The sequence below is a fragment of the Pygocentrus nattereri genome, chromosome 9 (assembly GCF_015220715.1).
Source record: "Pygocentrus nattereri isolate fPygNat1 chromosome 9, fPygNat1.pri, whole genome shotgun sequence".
NCBI lineage: Eukaryota > Metazoa > Chordata > Actinopteri > Characiformes > Serrasalmidae > Pygocentrus > Pygocentrus nattereri.
In genome coordinates this window covers 28,229,468-28,250,413 of record NC_051219.1, presented here as the reverse complement: position 1 = coordinate 28,250,413, position 20,946 = coordinate 28,229,468, and the positions used below count along the sequence as shown (strand labels likewise).

Sequence of the window (20,946 nt, the reverse complement as noted above, 5' to 3'; positions counted from 1 at the left end):
CTTTCATGATGCAATGAACCCTTTAATCATGCAAGGGGTTACTTGTCTGTTCATGGTTCTTTATAGACCCATTTTCTTTACTAAAGAACTCTTGAAGAACCGTCTTTTTAAGAGTGTAGATCTGACTTACACCTGTTAACTTTGAGTTTCAGTGAATGAGGAGAAGAACAGTAGGTTAGTGATCACTGTATACCACAAACATTTCATGATTTAAAAAAAAAAAATTCATACAACAGTGAACATATGATAACACAGCACATTAAAAAAATGTAAAAATCAGTTTATAAGTGCTCTTTGGTCACAAAGTTACCACCATTACCTTCTGCAAGTCTGACAACGCCACTTTTCTCATGCTGGAGCTGAATCTCAAACGGCTCCTTGCTGCCTAGGTAGATTTAAATACTGACCCCTGCAATCCAACAATGCAAAATATTGCTAAAAATGGTCATCTGGAATTCATCCCCATTTGTACTCAACAAGCAGTGCATTACTTCACAGCAGAAGTTAAAATTTCTAAACATAATGTTACACAGCACACTATTTGGGTAAGGAGTAGGGAGCCATTTTGGATTCATCCTGGGTTTTGGTGCTACTTCTGACTGAAGCAGGGACATATGAAGTATGTAAGCCATTCAGGTGACATTCTTTAGACTTTTATATTGCGGTTTTTCAGTTAATCGTACCGTAAGTACTTTAATTCAGGCCTGTGATATTAATGTTGGAGCATGTTTAGCATGCTTGCTATGTTTTAGTCTATTGGCTAGCTGACCAGCCTAATGGAGAAAATACATTTTCAGCCCTTCAGTTTAAACAAAAACAGGTTCTTACTTCATCAGGACACTCGGTGCTATGTGCAGTCAGCGTTAAAGTCAAAGCAGCAGAGGTGTTTTTCGTGCCGTGGAACAGTAATACAGAGTTCAGTGGTTGTGATCTTAGCCATGGTTTAAGTTAAGTGATACTTTTTTGATCCCACAACCGGGGAAATTCCACCTCCGCATTTAACCCATCCGTGAAGTGAAACGCCACATACACACTAGTGAACAAACACACTAGGGGCAGTGAGCACACTTGCCCGGAGCGGTGGGCAGCCCTATCCACGGTGCACGGGGAGCAGTTGGGAGTTAGGTGTCTTGCTCAAGGACACCTCAGTTATGGACTGTTGGCCCTGGGGATCGAACCGGCAACCTTCCGGTCACAGGGCCAGATCCCTAACCTCCAGCCCACGACTGCCCCTAAATATTGTGGATTTTAACTCAGCCTGTAAACTTACATCTTTTGGGGATTGAAGGTTTTGTTTGTACTGCATTGATGATATACATGTACAAATGTTAGGAATAATGTAATTCATAATTAATGTCTAATAATTTCATTGTACTTTCCATCTACTCTTTCAGGCAGGGTTATTAGTATTGCTTACCTGGTGGAAAACAACACCATCCAAAACAGCTGGAACAGCGCCCCAATTGTCTGCAGTGCGTCCAGTGATGGCACAGTCAAAGCATGGGACATTCATAAGGCATTGTATTTTATTATTTAGTTATTTTGTTAGTTCAATCTTTGAACTTGATGACCATAGTAAGAATCCTAACCTACTGTTAAATGCACTCACAGGGTGTTAATCTTTGGTCCAGCTCTGGTCAGAACCCGTTGACTGCAATGTTCACAGATCCACAGCAGTGTGTTGTAGGCGCAGCTGACAGTACTGGAACAATTAAACTGTGGAAGGGGAAGACGGGAGAGGAGCTGGCCTCTTATTCCTCTGGCTCCTCTCAGTCCACTCTACTCTTCTTTAGCATGGACAGAAGCTCTTTTCTCATGGTGAGCTTTAGAACTATTTTATAAATTCTACTGTTCATGTCTTATTTTGTCTTTGAGTACATACCTTTGATTAAAATGTACATTGAATCAAGTAAATGTAAAAACCTAAATAAAGCCAAAATAAGAACACTTGTGTCCTGGTCAAATACTGAGAAAGAACTGTTAAAATAATGAGAGGTTAGTGACTTTTGTTAACTCATATGAGTGTGGGAATTCTTTTATACTGCATTTCTTTATTTATTTATTTTTTTGTTTGTTTGTTTGTCCTAATATGTATGTCTTAGCCTCTTATGTGAGTGCTGACCGTCCACTGACCGTCACTAATATCATCTATCTCTGGTATCTAATATTAACTCTACTGTATCTATTGTGAAGAAACCTGTAGGCATAATTTTGGATGTCAATGTTTACTAGATAGATGGATAGATGGAAAGAAAGTCAGGAAGTAAGCAAGCAAGCAAGTAAGTAAGAAAGAAAACTTTACTGTGCCCGGAGGGAAATTGCATTACTTGTTATCACGATAAAAGTTCATGTATAAATCAATCCTAATATAATAGTCTAGTTTAGAGTTTAGTATAGGTATAAAATAAATTCAGACATTTCAGAATAAACAGAGTGCAAGATGATTATAAAATCATCAAGATATGAATAATATCAAGAATGAAGTGGTAATTAAATCAATATCCAGAATGGCTCGTATTTGAAAACAGCTAAAATCTCAAGGCAGACAACCTATGAAACAAGCATATATAGTTTACCAGTTAATCGCTTCTTCTTTTTGCTAAAAAACTTTGAAAATTCATATAACTAAAAATACCTGTTTACCAACCCCATGTTTCAACAAATTAACTTTACTGTTTTGTTGAATATAAATATGTCTGCATGTGTTTTTACTTTTACGCTGGTAACAATCTGGAAGGTCCTTGTCCTTTTGGCCCCGAGAACACGATGTCCATTATTTCCATAAATAATCTGATAGGTGGTCTCATCAGACCACAGCACAAATTTTTTTTTAAAGTTTCTAGATGTTTCTAAATGTTGTTGATATGTGTTTTGCATAGAATACTCTTATCTTGCATTTGTGGATACAGTGAGTGACTGACTATTGGCGAGGTTTTCTGAAATATTCCCAAACCCATTTGGTTCAATTAATTACAGAAGCATGTCTGTTTTAATGCAGTGTCTGAGAGTCCAAAGGTCAGTATTGTGGGTTTTGTTTGTTTGTTTGTTTTTGACCTTGCCGTTTATGCACAGACATTGTTCCAGATTCTCTTGTCTTGTCTTGTCAAATCACTACTTTCAGCTTTCATTTGCAGTCTATCTACGGTCCCAATGTTTTTGGAAGTGGGTTTTTAGTTTATAATATTTAAATCTACTTTGTAAAAGATAGAAACATATAAATTGTACATTTTTCTGATTCCAAACTTTTGAATAGCAATGTAAATAATACAATAGAAACCTAAGTTACAGTAACACTGGTATTGATACATGCTTCATGCTGCAGTCTGTCACTTTGTACACTGTTTTGTTTTTTTTTTAGGTGGGAACTGCTCTGGGTTCACTACTCGCTCTGAGCTCTCCGCTGCTGTCTGAAGTATCGAGGCATGTGGTGTGTGACTCATTCAGGCTAAATGTTCTTCTCTCATCACCTGATAAGAAATGGATACTGACTGCCTCAAAAGAGAGCTCTGATTTCAGCCCAAAGGTAAGCCTGTCACATCGCCCTTTAGTTTTACTCATGCTCATGATTAACAGCTTACAGGTTTAATAAGGTCTTAATTTGAACTGGCCACAGTGGTACACTAAAGGCCACACAGCTGGGATGATATTGTCTCCAAGAGTTCAAATTCAGAAATGTTTTCTCCCCCATGTCATCCTAATAGAGACACAGGTGCTTGACTATCTTATACTTTTAGGATTATTGAATGGCAACCACAAAAATATTTCAGATACTACTCTGAACTACTCTGACCAAATGACTTCAGTAACCTCGACTTAAAATGCCTTTCCAAGTCCCTGTTTTCAAATATCTTGTTTAACACAAGCATTGAGTTAAAACAAACATCCTTTGTTGTTTGAAGGGGACATTCCTGTACACAGATCCCTTACACATGGCTCAGCTTCACACCTTGGAAATGATACAAAAGCAGTGTATATGCTCTCATCTGGACAAAGTTTTCTTAGTGCGTTATACAGCAAATCTTGACTTTTAGTGTCCAACACTGAAATAAAGTTAGCGACCCTACTTCCTTTGATTTAATTTACAGTCAAAACAGCCAGGAAAAAGTAGAAAACATATAATTGACAGAAAATTACACAGAAGCCTCAACAACTGAACATATCATTTTTTTCAGTATTTAGTGTGTCCACTCTTTATCTTTTTTACAGCTTCCATTCTTTTCAGGAGACTCAGTTTCTCAAAGAAACCTGGAGGGATATTTTTTCACACCTCCAAACTTCAGTCTTAGAAGTTGGTTGCACTTGTAATCCTAAACTCATTCAGTGATGTTGAGGTCTGGACCTGCCATGCCAGCAGCTTCTTAATATGATTTGCAAATGTCCTCCTTTTTCCTACTCAATAAGGGCTTCTTGACAGCTCGACATCCTTTCAGACCCATAACGCTGAGTTGTCTTCTCACAGTGGAAGGATGGACAGAAACACCTGTGGATGTTTTCAGATCTGAAGCAGCTTGATTTTCTCCTCTCTGTCAAAGATGAGAGCTTTGAGTGCTGTTTATCTGATGGGGGTAGTTTTGGTGTCTACCAGGTCTTTCACTGTTATTAAGAGTCACATTTACTCTGTATCTTGGAAGTTCATGGTTTGCAATGATCTTCCACTGACTTTCCTCTTCCTATATGCAAGGAGGTCTTATCAAGTAGATCTCTCATACCTGATCTCTTCAGAAAGAAGGAAATGGCCATTTTGACTGTAAATGAAATAAATGAAAGGTGGTCTGGGGGTTTTTCACAGTGCTGTGTAAAAAGTAAATTCAGAGTAGGATTTGGGGCTTTATTATATACAGCTAGTGTCATATTAAAACACATGCTAGTAGTTCAGTACTTAGAATCATCTGTGTCTGTGAAAATTTCACACCTCTGTGTCCCATCTATAATCTTTTGAGTTGAGTAATTGATGTATATATGGTAATATATTAGCATCTGTGAGTGGGGTAAATAACTGTTTTTCTGCTGTCAGGTGTTCTGGAGTCAGAGTGTCTGTTGCCCTGTAAAGGATGAGGATACAGTGTGTCTAAATCTACCGGTCAGCGGCTGCAGCGCAGCAGTGTTTCTCCCCTCTCAGCCTGCTCGACTGGCTGTAATCCACAGCGAAGGCCTGGGCAACCAGAAAGCACTCACCGTCTTCGATTTAAGCTTGAAGAAGTCGAAATACAAGGAGGAGCCACAGGGTAGGCCTGTCACCTTACAGCAGTGAGACTGAGGTTCTGTGTTCATCAGCACAGCCCAGATGTGTGGTGTCACATGTTCTTTAATTTTGCACTGTAGCTACTACAAGGCTAATGGACACTTAGGATGCTTTCACAGCTTCCTTGTTTGGTGCAGATCTTTTCTTTAGCTCGTTTAATTTTTGTCAGGTGTGAACACTCCAACTGTACTCTATCCATGTGAACCCTGGTTCAGTTTGCTAGTGGTGAGAAAGCATTTTTATGGTGTTCCACACCAAATGAGGGAATTCAACATCAGAGCATGCTGTTCTCTTCTTCTCGCAGCACGTCAGCACTGTGTTGTCTGCGTAATCTGCAATCTGTTTTAATGTCTGCTTATGTCCTTCCTGCAGTACCAGCTGCTGCTAGTAACAGCAGACAGACAATTAAATAAGAGTGAGATGCTTTTGATTTTGTATTTGGAGAGTTTTTTGCAGCCTGATTGGTTAAATACAAGTTCACAAACCAATCATGAAGATGATTAGAAAAGTTCATTATTATTGCTTTGATTGTGACAGACAAGCGTTATTTATGCCCCAAAAAAGGGACTGATATGTTTTTACATTTAAGTTTCTTTTGAAACATGCACACTTAAAAAATATTATTTTTCAAGAGTTCTTTAATGAAAACGGTTCTATATAGAACTACACGCACTGGCCACTTTATTAGGTAGTACACCTGTTCAACTGCTTGTTAACACAAATAGCTAATCAGCCAATCGCATGGCCGCAACTCAGTGGTCAAGGTGGTCAAGACAACTTGCTGAAGTGCAAACCGAGCATCAGAATGGGGAAGAAAGGTGATTTAAGTGACTTTGAACATGGCGTGGTTGTTGGTGCCAGACGGGCTGGTCTGAGTATTTCAGAAACTGCTGATCTACTGGGATTTTCACGCACAACCATCTCTAGGGTTTACAGAGAATGGTCCGAAAAAGAGAAAATATCCAGTGAGCGGCAGTTGTGTGGACGAAAATGCCTTGTTGATGTGGGAGGTCAGAGGAGAATGGGCAGACTGGTTCGAGATGATAGAAAGGCAACAGTAACTCAAATAAGTAACCAAAATCTCTGAGGAATGTTTCCAACACCTTGTTGAAAGTCTGCCACGAAGAATTAAGGCAGTTCTGAAGGCAAAAGGGGGTCCAGCCTTTTACTAGCAAGGTGTACCTAATAAAGTGGCCGGTGAGTGTATGAACACTCAAAGAACACTTTGCATGATTGAAGGGTCCATGTAATTTTTCCAGAGACAACTATATTTTGCCAATGCAAAACTAGGAAAAAAAAGCAAAATTCAAACACCAAACTTGGCTGATGTCTGTCTTGGCTAATTGACTTCAAAACTGTAAACATTTGATTTTTGATTGAAATTTCACTTTAGACAGTCTAAAGCCATTTTTTTACAGTTAGTGAGGGTATTTAACAACCATAAATGAAGACTGCATCATTGTGAATTTGTATCTGAGCCCTATTTATTGTTTTGATGTTCTGTTTCAGCTCAGCAAGTCGAGTCTTTTAAACTAGATTTAAGCCATTCGCATTCGGACATGATTCTCCAAGCTAAAGGGAACAGCACCATTCTGGTTACAGATGGCAACGATCTGAAGGTCTACACCCTTAAAGGAGCCCTCATCGCTAACTTTAAGGACCATTTGCAGCCCATAGTGTCACTCTGCGTGGTGAGCTCATGCTCAAGTCGACTTCACCATTCACCTCACGATATGCATCAGGTTACAAAGCAAATGGATTTACAACTGTCCTGATTTTGCAGGATAACTTCCGGGTGGTCACTGCATCTCGTGACTTGTCTTTAAGAGTACTGACATGGAGAAATGACCGAGATAAAGGCCTGACCCTCGAAAGCCAGTACCACCTGCTAGGAGGCTCCCACACAATGTCCAGGTACAGTATTACTGACATTACACAGCAGTCAGCTCTGACCACACAATGGCCCTAAATAAGTGAACACAGTCACTACAGGGAACATTTAAATGTAGAATTACCATTCATTTGCTGAATTTAACCTATAATATAAAACATAGAATGATGCCTGTGCAAAAGTAAAGGCACATTTTATACTTGTTTATTTTTTCAATATATTACACTCAGCAAATAAACAGAAACTGTGCACTTTGCAGAAAAAATGCCATATGTTTGTTGGCTATACAGGATGTGTTAACTTATTTACACTTAGAAAATGAATAAAGCATGTGTTCAAACTTTTGTCTACGACTGTATGTTGTGTTTGTTTTTTTTTTTTTTGTTTTTTTGTTTTTTCACTTTTCAGGTTGAACATTCACGTTCACGTTAACATGAAGAATAATAATAATCATGGCTGTGATTATGGTCATGATGTTTTTTTTAAATAACTCTCGCTTAAAGAGAAACTCATTATGTATAAAGAGCTTTCTTTTATTTGTCACTGTAGAGGACATTGGAATGCTGTTCTGCTCTTTGCATGTGTATCTAGTATGCTGGAATGTGGGTCAGAGTTGCACTTGCTGTGATGTTTGGAAATAGAGCCTTCTGGAATCTGTCTATAACTCTAACAGCATATGTTCCTGCAGTACGTAGTAACATAAAAATATAACAGCGTTGTGTGAAGGTTTCATAGATTTTTAGGTCTCTCTATGCTAAATGTCTTATGATTTCTCATAAAAATGAGAATCGATCAAAGAACCCTTTGCATGAATAGAGGGTACTTTAATTTTAATTCAGATGCTTGTGTATGGTTCTATATAGATCATGGAACCATAGAGGAACCCTTTTTGGTGCTATGTAGAACCATATACAACCCATTCTCCATCAGTCTGCAGTACTATTTCACCATGCAAAGAACCATTTGATCATAAATTGGCTCTATATTGGTTCCCTTTACTAAAGAACCTTTTAAGAACAGTCTTTTCTTACTTTTTAAGCTCTGGAACCACAGCTCTTCATCATATTCTTTCCAGTCATATAGATGGGTAATGTAATTTTAAACCCTAAAAGTAGAAGAAGCTGAACTCACCATTTTTTTTCTACTGAAAGTCGAACCATTTTCCATAAATCTGAGCTATAAGCTGAATCTCAGATGGCGTCTCTTCCGTGATCTGCTCTGTAAAAATTATTTTTATAAAATGCATTATATTTTACACATTTATAAACTACAAAAAGAGTCTTTTTTGGCTTTCAGCTGTAAATTGTAAGCATATAGTAATATGTTTATGATCATAACATTTTCTGTTAATTTGAGGTGAGATTGTATAAAAAAAAAAACCTTTACATTTATTTCATGCAGTTACTGAATAATTTGCCTCATAATTTGGGTATGTAAATTCAGATAGAAAAACCAAAATATATCCACAAGCATAAGAGTGTCTGCTATGTTTATTTGTAGCTACTGTTTACAAACTTTAGAGAACACTGGCAACCTTATGAGACTGATATTTGTTTAGAGTCACTACACTCTCAGAACTGTCACTGGGGTGGGGCCCTCAAGGTTACATCTCAGCACCTTTAGTCAGGGAAAGTAGTTGTACCATAATCCACTGAGATTATTGTTGTACTGTAAAGTTGTATTGACTCTACACACCCCATCTCATCTCCAGGATTTTTATGTTAGTGTTTTGTTTTAAAACATTAAGTTAGGGTATGAATTTGTACTTTTCACCTAGATAAACTTAAGGTACACAATTGGACCTTAAAACCACTGGTGTAAATTTTGCTCTGCGTTTACATTGTTTGTATCTTGACGAACGAAAAATGTACCTGCACTGAACCTTTATTACTAACAGTGTACAAAAGAAAGTTCGCTACCAAGCTTGGTTATGTTGTTGCATCAGTATTTGGCAGATTGCATAGTAAAATGGTTCCTCATTCATCTTCTTGATGAAGAACGTGTTGAATACGATTATATAGAACCTTTTTGAAAAAGTTTCTCTGCAGCACCAGAATGTGTTCTTCTATTCGTACAAGCTTGACATCATAACAATAGCTGAACCCATTTTGGATGGTACATAGAACCCTTTTCCAAAAGGTTCTATATAGAACCATCACAGCACATTCCCTATCAATCTGAAGAAGCTTTCACCATGCAAAGTTATTTAGTGTTTGTGGTTCTACATAGAACTATTTTCTTTGCTAAAGAACCTTTTGAAGAACCATCTTTTTTTAAGTGTGTATAGTTTAACATGTTTTGTTTCTTTCCACAGAGGATTCACCCAGGTGACGTGCGATTATGCAAGTATAGTTGCCTCAGTGGAGTCCGTGGATGGGAAGGATGCACTGAAGGCTTACGTTTTTAATTCTTGACCAAATCCACTTTTGAATTTCAAAAGGCAGCACTAGTAAGAGCAGAACATTCATTACCACTGTTTCTCTCGAGCCTGACGGTTTTCACACTGATTTGGAGCTGAGTGTGGGTTTATCTGGTGGCACTTACAGAATTATGGTCTTTATTATTTTAATACACTTTGGATTTCTCTTCTTTTGCATTAACATGCTTTATTTATATTTGAGAGTTACATTTATATTTGCTGATGCAATAAACCAGTTATGCTGTTATAGCAATTTACATGTGTTACTTCTTAAGGCTCTTAAAGGGACAAATGTCAGAGGTATCTTGCTGTTTGCGTATGCCTTAACCATGTCACTAACTGTTAATATTTCAGCAATAAAATCTATAATACAAACCATTCCATCTCTTTAGAATTAAATTCTTCATTCTCCATTACAGACAGTGAAAGCATATTAACAAATGTGGTACAAAAATGTAATGAGCATTGCAACATTATTCAAGTTAAACTGCCATGGCACATAATGCTTATGATTTTGTCATTAAAATGTGGGTCTCAGAGCAAGAAGGGCCTGGGTTCGATTCCCCAGCCGGTTGACCAGGGTCCCTTCTGTGTAGAGTTTGCATGTTCTCCCCTTGTCTCCATGGGTTTCCTCCAGGTGCTCCCCTTTCCTCCCACAGTCCAAAGACATGCAGTCAGGCCACCTGGAGATTCTAAATAAGTCCTAGGTGTGAATGTGTATGTCTTTGCGTCTGCCTGTGATGGACTGGTGGCCTGTCCAAGGTGTTTCCTGTCTTCCACCCAATGACCTCTGGGATAGGTTCTAGCAACTCCAGCAACCCAGGAGAAAAAGCGGCTGTGTGTGTGTGTGTGTGTGTGTGTGTGTGTGTGTGTGTGTGTGTGTGTGTGTGTGTGTGTGTGTGTGTGTGTGTGTGTGTGTGTGTGTGTGTGTGTGTGTGTGTGTGTGTGTGAATAGAAGAAACACACCTGAATAAAGAGGCACTCAGCAGACTATTAAGTGGAATCGCTACCACTGCTATAGCTGTTGGGTCTCTTCCATGGCGGTGCTCCTCATGTCTCGTAAAACACGCTTAAGGACTCTTGTCATTATTTCATAGACGTCCTCACCACCGCTCACATTTTTTATCTGGAAAGACAATGTTCCCATACGTGAATATGTACAAATGTTCTAAATAATGTACAAAAAAAAGTTCAAGTCAAGTCAAGTTGCTTTTCTGTTGATCCCTTCGTCATGAAATTTTCACACAGTGTAAAGGACAGCTGCCGTGTTGAATTGAAGCAGAAAAATAAAAATTAGATTCAATATAAATAGTAATATGTACCTTTGTAAAAGCCCTTATTATTCGCTCAACAAATGCATTCTCCACCTCTTCAGGTATTACCAGTAGATGAGCAAAGCAGTCCAGTATGCATGTGAGTATTTCTCTAGGAGCCTGAAAGTAGACACATGTTAATTCTGTTAATTCATTCCCTAATTTAAAAAAAAACATCTGCACAATTTAATAGTTGAAATGTAAACAAAGTCAGAGTGATTAGATGTGAAATAGTTCATTGTACAGAAACGTACTGCCTCAGATTACAGTGGTGGTTATAAGAACCAGGTGGTCACAATGTCTACGACACAAATATAGCCATTTTATTTACTTTCTTGAACCACCAGTGAACCTAGACGTCTTCTGAGTTTATATATGTAATGTGTTGAAAATGCATTTTTACTACAGAGTCTCAGGCATCAGGCAATTCATAAGCATTTCAGGTTATATATTTCTGTAGGAGCCTTTAAAGGTATTGATTTTTCTCAGACATCTTGTTCCACTTTGAAAAATTTTGACTGAGTATGTTTCTCTAGAATTGTGCTTTGTGCATCAAACCACTCTGACTGACCTGTGTTTGCACATTATTTATTTTTTCAGAAATAGAAGGCTGTTCTCAAATATGTTGACATGCCTAACAATGAGCAATTTTGTCATCTACTTTAGGTTAGTATATGATAAGTATATCATGAGTATAGTTCTGGTCACACTAGCTTTCATTGGGCTGTTTTAATGGGCTTTAATTATACAGTAATAACAATCAACAATATTAAGCAAATCAGTTTTGTTGACTGAATTATACTTTTGCACTTCATAACTTTACAGAGGTGATGCTTCTAATTTAGCCTGTTACAGAATGAACTAGAGTATGTGTCCCACCCGATTGAGTGAATTGAGGACAGTCTTTGGGTCTGGGTTGGGCTGGTCGAGGGCTTGGATGTCTTTAGGTGAGATGATGGACTCCTTTAGCTGCTCCAACCAGGACCACAGTATTCCTGTGAGAACGAAAGGGTCCCGCTCCAGACACAGCCGCTCCCATGCTCCCTGATGATTCAGATCCGTCTGCAGGGCCACACAACATATGCCTGCTTTATATTCTTTCATTAGATGGCATGTTTTATTACTCTTTTTTTATATATAATTTTTTTTTCATTAATCAGAATCTTTGTGAGTTGCTGATATAATTCTACCTGTAGAACAATCCAAAGCTGAAGTTAAAGCTTTTGTTGAAGTTAACAGATTAAAAACAAGAATATACACTGAAATAATGGCTTTATCTCTAGCCTCACTTGGAATATACCATATATATGTTTATTATGCTTTCTAAAACCCAACTCCAGAGAGCATCTGTTTTTTTTTTTTTTGAACATGAGAAATGTGAAAAGTGCATTTTACCAAGAATTGCAGCTTGGGTATTCTGTAGTCATAACTGTAGTTTGGGTGGAGGAACATGCCTGAAACCCATCCTTATTCTAATCTAACGCCCTATAAATTCACATCCCTACCTTCTGTTCCCCAAAGTGTTCGCAATCCTTACCACCACCCCATCTCCTCCTTGTCCCTCAGTCCTACATCAGTCCTACTACAGCTATGAGGGGGTCTGGCCTTCTAGCTACAGGTAGAAGCTGCCCAGAACTCCAGCCGAAGTTCTCAGAAAATTGGACGTCTGAGATATGAAGTAAGGTTTAATGAACTGATAAATTTGTTGGGGCGAAGGTTGGGTTAGAAGGTTGTAGAACAACATCTGGAGTTGATTGTTTTTTTAAGAAGTCAACATGAATGTTGATTAGAGCTAAACTAATTTTAATACATCACACAACACACTCCAGAAAACGTTTAGGAACAAATTTATCCTACAACAAGAGAATGAACCTCACCAAACTGATGAACAATGAAGCTGCTGGTGTTCTCAGAACAATGTCCACCTCAAAGTCCAGACATCAGCATCAATAAACACAATAAATGTGTTTGGGACTAACCTAAGATCTTAGACTGAACTATGGAGGTGTGGAAAAAATCCCTACAGATTTCCTTGAGAAATTCAAAGCAAGTCTCCTGAATAGAAAGGAAGCTGCGATAAAGGCCCTAAATGCTGAATAATTTGATATTTCATTATTGAAGCTTCTGTGGAATTGTCTGTTAACTATATCACTGTTGTAAGAAGAAAACCCTGTAAGTCAATGGAATTACTTTTTTTTGGGTCGTTTCTTTTTGTCCATTCATCATGAAACTACATTTATCTGGATCAGCATTACATTTATTTCTATAGAGTTTCAATTGCAGTGAAGTGAATAAAAAGCAGATATTTTGGCACAGTAAATCAGCATCACCTAAACATTCTGCTCTGTCACAAGACAATAAACACATAAACGGAAGCTGCTTTGATGTATCAGTCAAATCTAATATCTGCCCAAAGCAGATAATTTCTAAGCAGTTACCTGTTGATACTGATATCAATGTGCATCCATAGTAAAAACTACGATGGCACTTGTTCCTAAGCGTGGTCCTACATTTTTTATCGTGTGCCCTGCTCTAACTGATCTAGTTCAACAGGAAGTACTTGCTAATGAGCTGATGAGTTGGATTAGGTGTTAAAGCAGGGAAAGGACTGAGATGTGTAGGGCAGGATTACACCAGGAGCATGGCTGTAAGCCCCTAGTTTAAAATATAAACTTCAAGGCACTGGTCACCAACCCTGGCCCCGGAGATCTACCTTCATACAGAGTCTAATCTTCCACATCTGGTCACTGTACTTCTTGAATTGCTTCATAAGACCTTGACCTTGCACTCTGCAAGAAGATAAACTCCAAGAGGGTCGTGACCACTGCTTAAGGTAAGTATCTATATTTTTTTGTTTTTGTTGCTGGTATTTCCTACCTGCCACTCAGAAACCTTCTGGATGTGTTCCTCTTTCCCATCCTTGTAGAGGTCCACTGCCAGTGACTGAGCCACCAGCAAGCGCCGAGCCTCCAGAGACAACTCTGATTGGATGGTGATGAAGGGAATCTCAGACAGTCGTTCTGATTCTTCATCCCTGGTGTGATTCACCTGACCGTTTTTGGTTTCTTCACAACCACCACTTTCTTTGGTATCTTTCTTCCATGCCAATAGCATGGCGAAGCTACTCCGCTTCTCTGAATGGTCAGATACCCCAAGAGACTGGCTGCGCTGCAGGACAGATTGCCGTCGGGTGTTCAGCAGTGCACATCCCTCCTTCTGGTCCTTCATTGTCTTCAGTTCCCAGAGGCTACTGCAGGAACCGTAGGTTGCCAAATCTTTTAGACTTCCATGAGGATTGGCACTGTCCTGTTGGAGCAAGTTGCTCTGGGGCGCATCCTTCCCAACAGTATTGGCCTGGGTAACACTGGCTAAAATAGCCAAAGGGTTCCCAGAGAGGTTTAGTGTGTCAGCCAGCCTACGAAGGTCTGAGTCACTGTAGCTAATGCTCTTGCGGGCATAGTGAAGAGGTGGCTGAGATGCATCTCTAGGGTTCACAGGTAGACCAGGAAGCCGTGGCTGGATCATAGTGAGCCCTCCAGCAATTATGGGGTGGACAAACTGCGGCACTGGGGTAAAGGAACCAGAGCTATCGTCCTCAGATGTGACATCAGGGACCTCAAGAATATCCTCCTCGATAACCTGCCGGTTGTCCGCAATGTCCAGTAAGAGTTTGCAGATGAGAAGGACAAGCTTTGGCATGTACCTCAACTGCCGAGCTTCATAACCATGCAGTATATGCTTCTGGCGAATGAGGTACTGGGAAAGGGTGACAGGGCTGGCTCTAGGCTCAGCATGGGCAAAGAGGTTCCTCAGAGGAACCAGGAATTGGGCAAATTGCCTGACACATACCAACTGTCCTCTAGTTTGGATAGAATTTGGCCGCTTAGATCGCACAAATAAAATGGCCTGTTCTGCGGTCATCCGGGAGGTGAACACCAAGAAGCAGGCTAATAACACACCTGTGGGACAAGTCAGTCTAATTATGATGGTCTTATTAATACTTATATAAAGTATAATTGTTGCATGCAGGAAATATTCACATTGTTGTAGTTATAAGAAAACCCTGTATCTCTGCAATGTTCACACAATGTAAAAGTCTACCATTTTTAAAATGTGAAAAGAAATGTTATACAGTTCTCCTATGACATACAATGGCCCTTATTCATCTAAGTTGCATACAATCAAATAACATTTCACCATCATATTTGTAATTCATCAATTTCATCTTTGGCTTATCTGTACAACCAAACTCACATCTGGTGGGGTTGTGTGTACGTTTGAGAGTAAATGTTCAACAACTTGAAAAAAATGGAAAATTTCAATGATACAAATAATTTGTTTACATGGCAATCATGGGTTTACGTATTTTTACATGCATATTGGTATAAAAAATGCTGCAACTATTCCATGTTTTATTCAAAGCCATTACATTGTGCATTTGTTTTCTACTACTGACTCCACCGTTTGACTCCACAGTTCGTTTAGTAGAGGGGGCAGTGCACTCACTGCTTAACCTCAAACTCTTTCGAAAGCCTCTGAATGCTGTCATTTAATTGGCTCCCTACAGAAATATCTGCATAAATTAGGACATGTCATGTAAATTCTATGTAAATTAGGTGCTAGCAGGCTGCCACTTGCTTTCACGCACTGAATCTCATTAATAATTTTTGCGTAAATTTTCACTTGTTTCTACATTGAATGAAAGTTTCATCATTTAGATGCAGAATAATAAGCATGTCATTCAAGGCAGTTGAATATGCACTGATTTTAAAGCACAGTTATACCTGTTCTTCCAAGGCCTGCATGACAGTGAACAGCCATTTTACCCTCTTGAATGGCAAAGCACATGACTTTCACCATATCCAGGACTGTTGTGAGAGAGGCCACACCATAATCATTCCATCCAAAGTTGTAAAAGTATACTGTAGAAAACAGAAGAAAGTTATATAGGTTGTTGCATAATCTGATTAATATACTTCATGGGCACAAGTGCAATGTATCTACTATGACTGCACAGATAATTTATTATTTTTTTGTATATTTTCTGTCACAACAGCAGAAGAACAGAGTGTAATGGTATTGTTAACCAAAACTATCACAGCTATTGATATGCATTTCAAACCATGATACACAATAGAATAGAATAGAATAGAATGTTGTAGAATAGAATTTTGGGAAATCAAGAATTTTTTTGACTGAGTACACCTGTATTTATAGTACTGTGGAACAGATTTAGGCACCTGAGAAATTTAAAAAGCTGTCTGACTGGTCAGTAAGTGTCTGTTTGCTCAGAAAAACACTAATATTACAATAACTACAATAATATTACTACATAATAACTAATAACTAATAACATAATAACTAATAATATTACTACAATACATAGTGATTTGACACATAATTTATTTCTAAATCTCTTCTCTTGGCAGCCCAGAATTAGCTGTAATTATCAGTACCTGGTTTGGCTTTGCAGCACTTTATTATCAGGCGCATCATTATGTGTTTTATTGAAGCGAAAATGAGTTAGGGTTAGGGTTAGGGTTAGGGAACAAACCTAAATATGTCATTTTTTGGCAAATATAAGCGCTTAAATATCTATTTGTTTGCTGAAATGCATTTTACACAGACCACATTTTCTGTTTTATCTTATGTTAAATTCAGCAATTAAACAATAATTAAAATGCATTAAAATGTGTTGGAGCATGTGTTAACTTATTTTCATAAATCAACAAAACATATCATTTGAGCAGGGGCGCATAAACATTTGCATAAAACTGTCTGTCCAGTATGAAAAATAAACGTACAGGTGGAGTATGACCAACATGTCTTTTACACTATCAGATAAAAGGCTACTGGACAGGTACATGTTTGTTCATCAAGGCACCAACAATACAAATGTAGGTACAAAATACAATAGCCCTGAAGTCCAATTGAACACCTTGGATAGGTTTTAAAGATAATATATGCACTTTTCCACTTCGCCACTTATAAATAATATATAAATAAACAAGCAGATCTGGGAACATTTAGGTTTTTTATTCTATGGATTGCTTTTACAACAACATAGTTCTAAATCAGCTTTCTTAATAAATCATGTCACATAAAGTCCCATTAGACGGGCTACCAGGTTAGGTCATCTAGAAATACAGATAAGTAGTTAATCACTCACTGCCAGCCTCCATGAATGTCTCGGGCCGGTAGGTGAAGCCACTGTCCGGCTCTAACGGATTGCCACAGTTGGCATGCTCCCCGGGTCGCTGCAGGTTTATGACTGTCCTCAAACCACACCTCAACATGCAAAGACACAGAATCAAAAGAACGTCCCTGACACTGACCTGAATCTGAGCTGGTCAGAAATGAAAAGCCAGAACTGAAAATGGTGTCTTACTTTTGAAACTGCTCAATGATGTTGTATTTTTCTATTATTTCTGTGGAAGGTCGTGCCATTGCAAGCAGGTTGTCAGTGATCCTGAATGACAAGGAGAGGGGGAAAGTTAACAAAGCTGTTGCTAAGAATCCTGCAACTGAAACTGATGAAGCTTAATGCAGTTACTGATGTAAATGACTGTCTCAGCACTGCATTTGTAGACTAAAATAGTGAAAATGAAATGAGGCTAATTGTTTAATGTCTTGCTTAAAACTATTTAGAGTTAAGTAATATTAAAGTGACAAATAAAAAATAAACAAAAAGTGAAACAGTTAATCGTCACTGCAGCTGTTATAAAACACCTACTTGCCTGTTTCCCTCTTACAGATGAGGAAAACCCCCTTCTGATGATGTATCTTGAAAATAGGAGGAGCCAATTAAGAACTACACAGATTTTTTGGGTGGATGGTTGAATGCAGGTGGTTTGAATTTTGTTCTGCTAGCTGACTCACACAGAAGGAAGCAATGTCTGTGTTTCTTAGGCACTACATCAATGGTCATGCTAGCGGTCAGTATTTCATCATTGGATTCCAGATGGTATGACGTGTTTGTGAAATGCATGCTGCTGGATGCTAAAGTGATAGATAAAACCACAAAAATGATTGCTTGCTAGTTTTAGGCCACTTTAAACTGAATTGCTTTTGTGGTTTCTGACATTGCATGACATTAAATGGACAATTAGACACAGGATTCCAGATGGATGCTGTTTTTAGCTATGTGATGTACTTTTGGCTCATTTACTGACAGCTACATTTGGGATGAGGAGAATATTGTTTCAAGTTTTTCATTGAACTTTTACTTTTAACATCTTTTCAGTCTTGAGCATTCTAGCTGTATAGCGAAGAAGTAATGACTAAAGCATTCCAAACTTTAAACAGAAGAATTTGTGCAGTTATGTAAAATGTTTGGAGGATGCAGCATGGTTAACTGAGTTTACCAGGAGGAGTAGAGCCCTTTGATGGCCTGTTTGTCTTCACTCCACCGAGATGGGTCTTCATACTTGCATGCGCGCCCTCCACATCCAATGGAGCACTGCATGTGGCTGGGGATGACATAGCGCAGCGTCTCTCCAACCAGGGTGTACTTTGCTGTGGCCATCATGGCTCTCACTGCACAAAGTGAACGGGGGATTTATCATGTGCATAATTAGGACCACTTTGAGGACCATGGACAACACTTCTAAAGTCCACATGCAGATACAGTACTTTAATCTGTCATGCTGTGTGCTAGATTGGTTTTCAAGATTCTAAGAATCCAAAAAGAATACTGTACTCTGCAATGTCACAAAGCACCCTTCACTGATGCCATTTCCAATCAAAACAGCCACTAAGTACAAGGTATTCATTTGTGAGGAGACAGTTCTAAGGACAATGAGACTCCTAACAACCACCTAGAAGACCTGTTAGACACCAAAACTGTCCCCCTCAGATAAACAGCACTTAAAGCTTTCATCTTTCAGAGGGAGGAAAAATCAAGCTGCTTCAGATCTGAAAATCTGTTTGAAGATCTGTTTCTGTTCATCCTTTCAGTGTGAGAAGATAACTTAGAGCTATGAGTCTGAAAGGATATGTACGGAAAACAGAACACAATTTGGACTAGAATATTAAAAACTGGACATTTGACATGAGTTTAAATTTGTCATTGTGAATATTTAGACAATGCGAAGCAGAAAATGCAACCAACTTCTGGGACTGAACTTTGGAGATATATTTGGAAAAATATTGCTGCAGATAGAGAACAATGGGAGCTGTGATAGAGACAAACAGTGGGCACCCTAAACACTAAAAAACTGATATCACATTTGGTTGTTAAGGCTGTTAAATGTATCTTTTTTGCCTTTTTTCTTGACATTGAAACATTTAAAACTTGCACTTAATGCCCTTTTCCCCCAGATAATTAAATAAATGAACAGTGGTCTTTTGCACAGTACTGTATTTTAACATTTGTGTTACATTGCCAAATAAATTTAACTGGATTCCTTTTCATTCTCTTACCAGACTCCATGTTAGTGGAGTGGACATCTGCAGTTTTGGAAATGAAGCAGACTGACTCCCACCTCCATTATAATGCCTGTGAGTGAAAAATCTAAAATGAAGAATACATAAATGACAAGAAAACAAGTCAGTAAGATTTCCTACTGAGGTAAAGGAGATTGAATAGAGGCACATTTAGAAAATGAACGACCAAACGTCTTTACCTGTAAAACCAAGGTGAGTATCCTGTACATCTGTATTTGCAGACACCAACGGTACATGGGTCTGGTGCATGAACCTCAAAAGAATGATTTAGTCCACAATGATATAATCCTTGAGAATCCTCAGTCTAGCAAGAAAAACAGCCCAAACTGTCCCAACTGGTCAGCAGTTGATCAGATAGTCCATGGTACAGTCACCTCCTCCTGTATGGAGCTCAAAGCCACATTTTTCACCTTTACATGTAATCACAAGTACATTTCTATACTGTTTCAAGCATACACAAGTAATCTAGGCAAACTGCAAAGATGATCAATGTATAACACTCTTGAAGTGGGGAACGACAAATGAGGCCGCTATTTCTGACTCCTGGTTTAACCCACTAATCCAATTACGCCTGAAATAGCACAAGAAACAGTTCTCAGCAAGAACGACAGGATCAAAATCACACTGAGTTATTCCTTATGATTCACATTTCTCAAAAGACACCTTTCATTTCTCATTTCAATTTGCATGAAATGGCTAAAGTTTCATTTTTAGAGTCATCTGTGTTCATATCAATACTGTTATTGACTGATTCCTGACACACTTTACAAGCTCCAAATGCTCAGAGAATTCATGGCTCTACATAGAAGCAGCACCTTGTTACATCAAGTTACATCGAGTGACTAATATCTAATGTAACAGAGTATAAGTTACACTAAATTATATTTTTACACCAAGTTACGCTGAGATACATCAAGCTATATCACATCAGGTTACAGTGAGTTACACTGAGATACGCAGAGCTATATCGCATTACATCAAGTTATAGTGAGTTACATTGAGTTACACTGTTACATCAAAGTTACACTGAGGTCCAGCCTGGCTTGACGCAAACCTGTTCTTTCGGAAACTATTCAATTCAATTAAATAAAGCGTCATCTGACGCACTCTCACGGGCAGTTAAACTCGCTTAAAAGATTTATATTGACCCCAGGCAGGACGGCCAGGTCGGTGTCAGCACTAGTTGGGTCTTTCAACTGTTGTCCTCATTGCTGTGTGACACCTGCAGCTGCAGAATCTCCTGATATGGCCCTTGAATGGTCAGCAACTACAACTATCTGTACAGCAATCTGTAATCATGACTGAGTTCACGCTTCACAGCAATGCACTGCTGAGAGTGACAGCCAAGAAGTGTGCGTTAAGCTTAGGACAGCCATCGGCTTACTTACAGCAAATCTGATTAAAACAGAGTGCAATTAGCAGGAAATACCTTCCTGAGACTGACGCACTAAAAGTCACCATGACATGTCAGTAGCTGTAATAAACATATTAGTACATTAATTAAGGAAAATTATGATATTTATATCCACATGCATATTTAAAGGTGCAGGTAAAATAAACATTTGAAACAACAGGAATAGGATTTTGGGGGAAATAAATAAAAAAGGAAGATAACACGTTAGAAAATAAGAAAAAC

General features: G+C 38.5%; 2 protein-coding genes across 4 annotated transcripts in view; one reads left to right on the top strand and one right to left on the bottom strand.

Annotated features, from left to right (window-relative positions):
* Positions 1-9,930, top strand: part of fbxw12 (F-box and WD repeat domain containing 12) — a 12,901-nt gene extending 2,971 nt beyond the window's left edge. Inside the window, exons 4-10 of the mRNA XM_017698254.2 lie at positions 1,395-1,516; positions 1,612-1,818; positions 3,359-3,523; positions 5,015-5,225; positions 6,752-6,933; positions 7,026-7,156; positions 9,448-9,930. Coding sequence (XP_017553743.1) covers positions 1,395-1,516; positions 1,612-1,818; positions 3,359-3,523; positions 5,015-5,225; positions 6,752-6,933; positions 7,026-7,156; positions 9,448-9,547 — 1,118 coding nt within the window. The 3' untranslated portion in view covers positions 9,548-9,930. The remainder of the gene's footprint in view (positions 1-1,394; positions 1,517-1,611; positions 1,819-3,358; positions 3,524-5,014; positions 5,226-6,751; positions 6,934-7,025; positions 7,157-9,447) is intronic.
* On the bottom strand, positions 9,738-19,814 carry ptpdc1b (protein tyrosine phosphatase domain containing 1b). Of its 3 annotated transcripts, XR_005130761.1 has the most exons (11): positions 19,490-19,814; positions 19,287-19,377; positions 18,230-18,401; positions 17,254-17,334; positions 17,035-17,153; positions 15,650-15,787; positions 13,743-14,824; positions 11,745-11,927; positions 10,875-10,985; positions 10,503-10,678; positions 9,738-10,436 (listed from the first exon to the last, which is right to left on the bottom strand). XR_005130761.1 is itself a non-coding variant. In XM_017698252.2 (10 exons), exons 2-10 carry the CDS (start codon positions 19,294-19,296, stop codon positions 10,568-10,570), a joined length of 2,007 nt encoding a protein of 668 aa, XP_017553741.1. In that variant the 5' UTR covers positions 19,297-19,377; positions 19,490-19,814; the 3' UTR covers positions 9,738-10,567. The 3 variants fall into 3 exon arrangements, 2 of the variants coding, with proteins under 2 accessions (XP_017553741.1, XP_017553742.1); XM_017698252.2 differs by having other exon boundaries at positions 9,738-10,678; XM_017698253.2 differs by having other exon boundaries at positions 9,738-10,678; positions 19,287-19,362.
* Between the last annotated feature and the right edge of the window lie 1,132 nt (positions 19,815-20,946).

Bases quoted from the DNA above. Each gene is read 5' to 3' on its own strand.
- ptpdc1b (XM_017698252.2), bottom strand. The intron at 14,825-15,649 runs GTATAACTGTGC...CTTGTCCCACAG, and splicing joins TGCAGGCCTTGGAAGAACAG to GTGTGTTATTAGCCTGCTTC. The intron at 10,679-10,874 runs GTACATATTACT...TTGTCTTTCCAG, and splicing joins TAATAAGGGCTTTTACAAAG to ATAAAAAATGTGAGCGGTGG.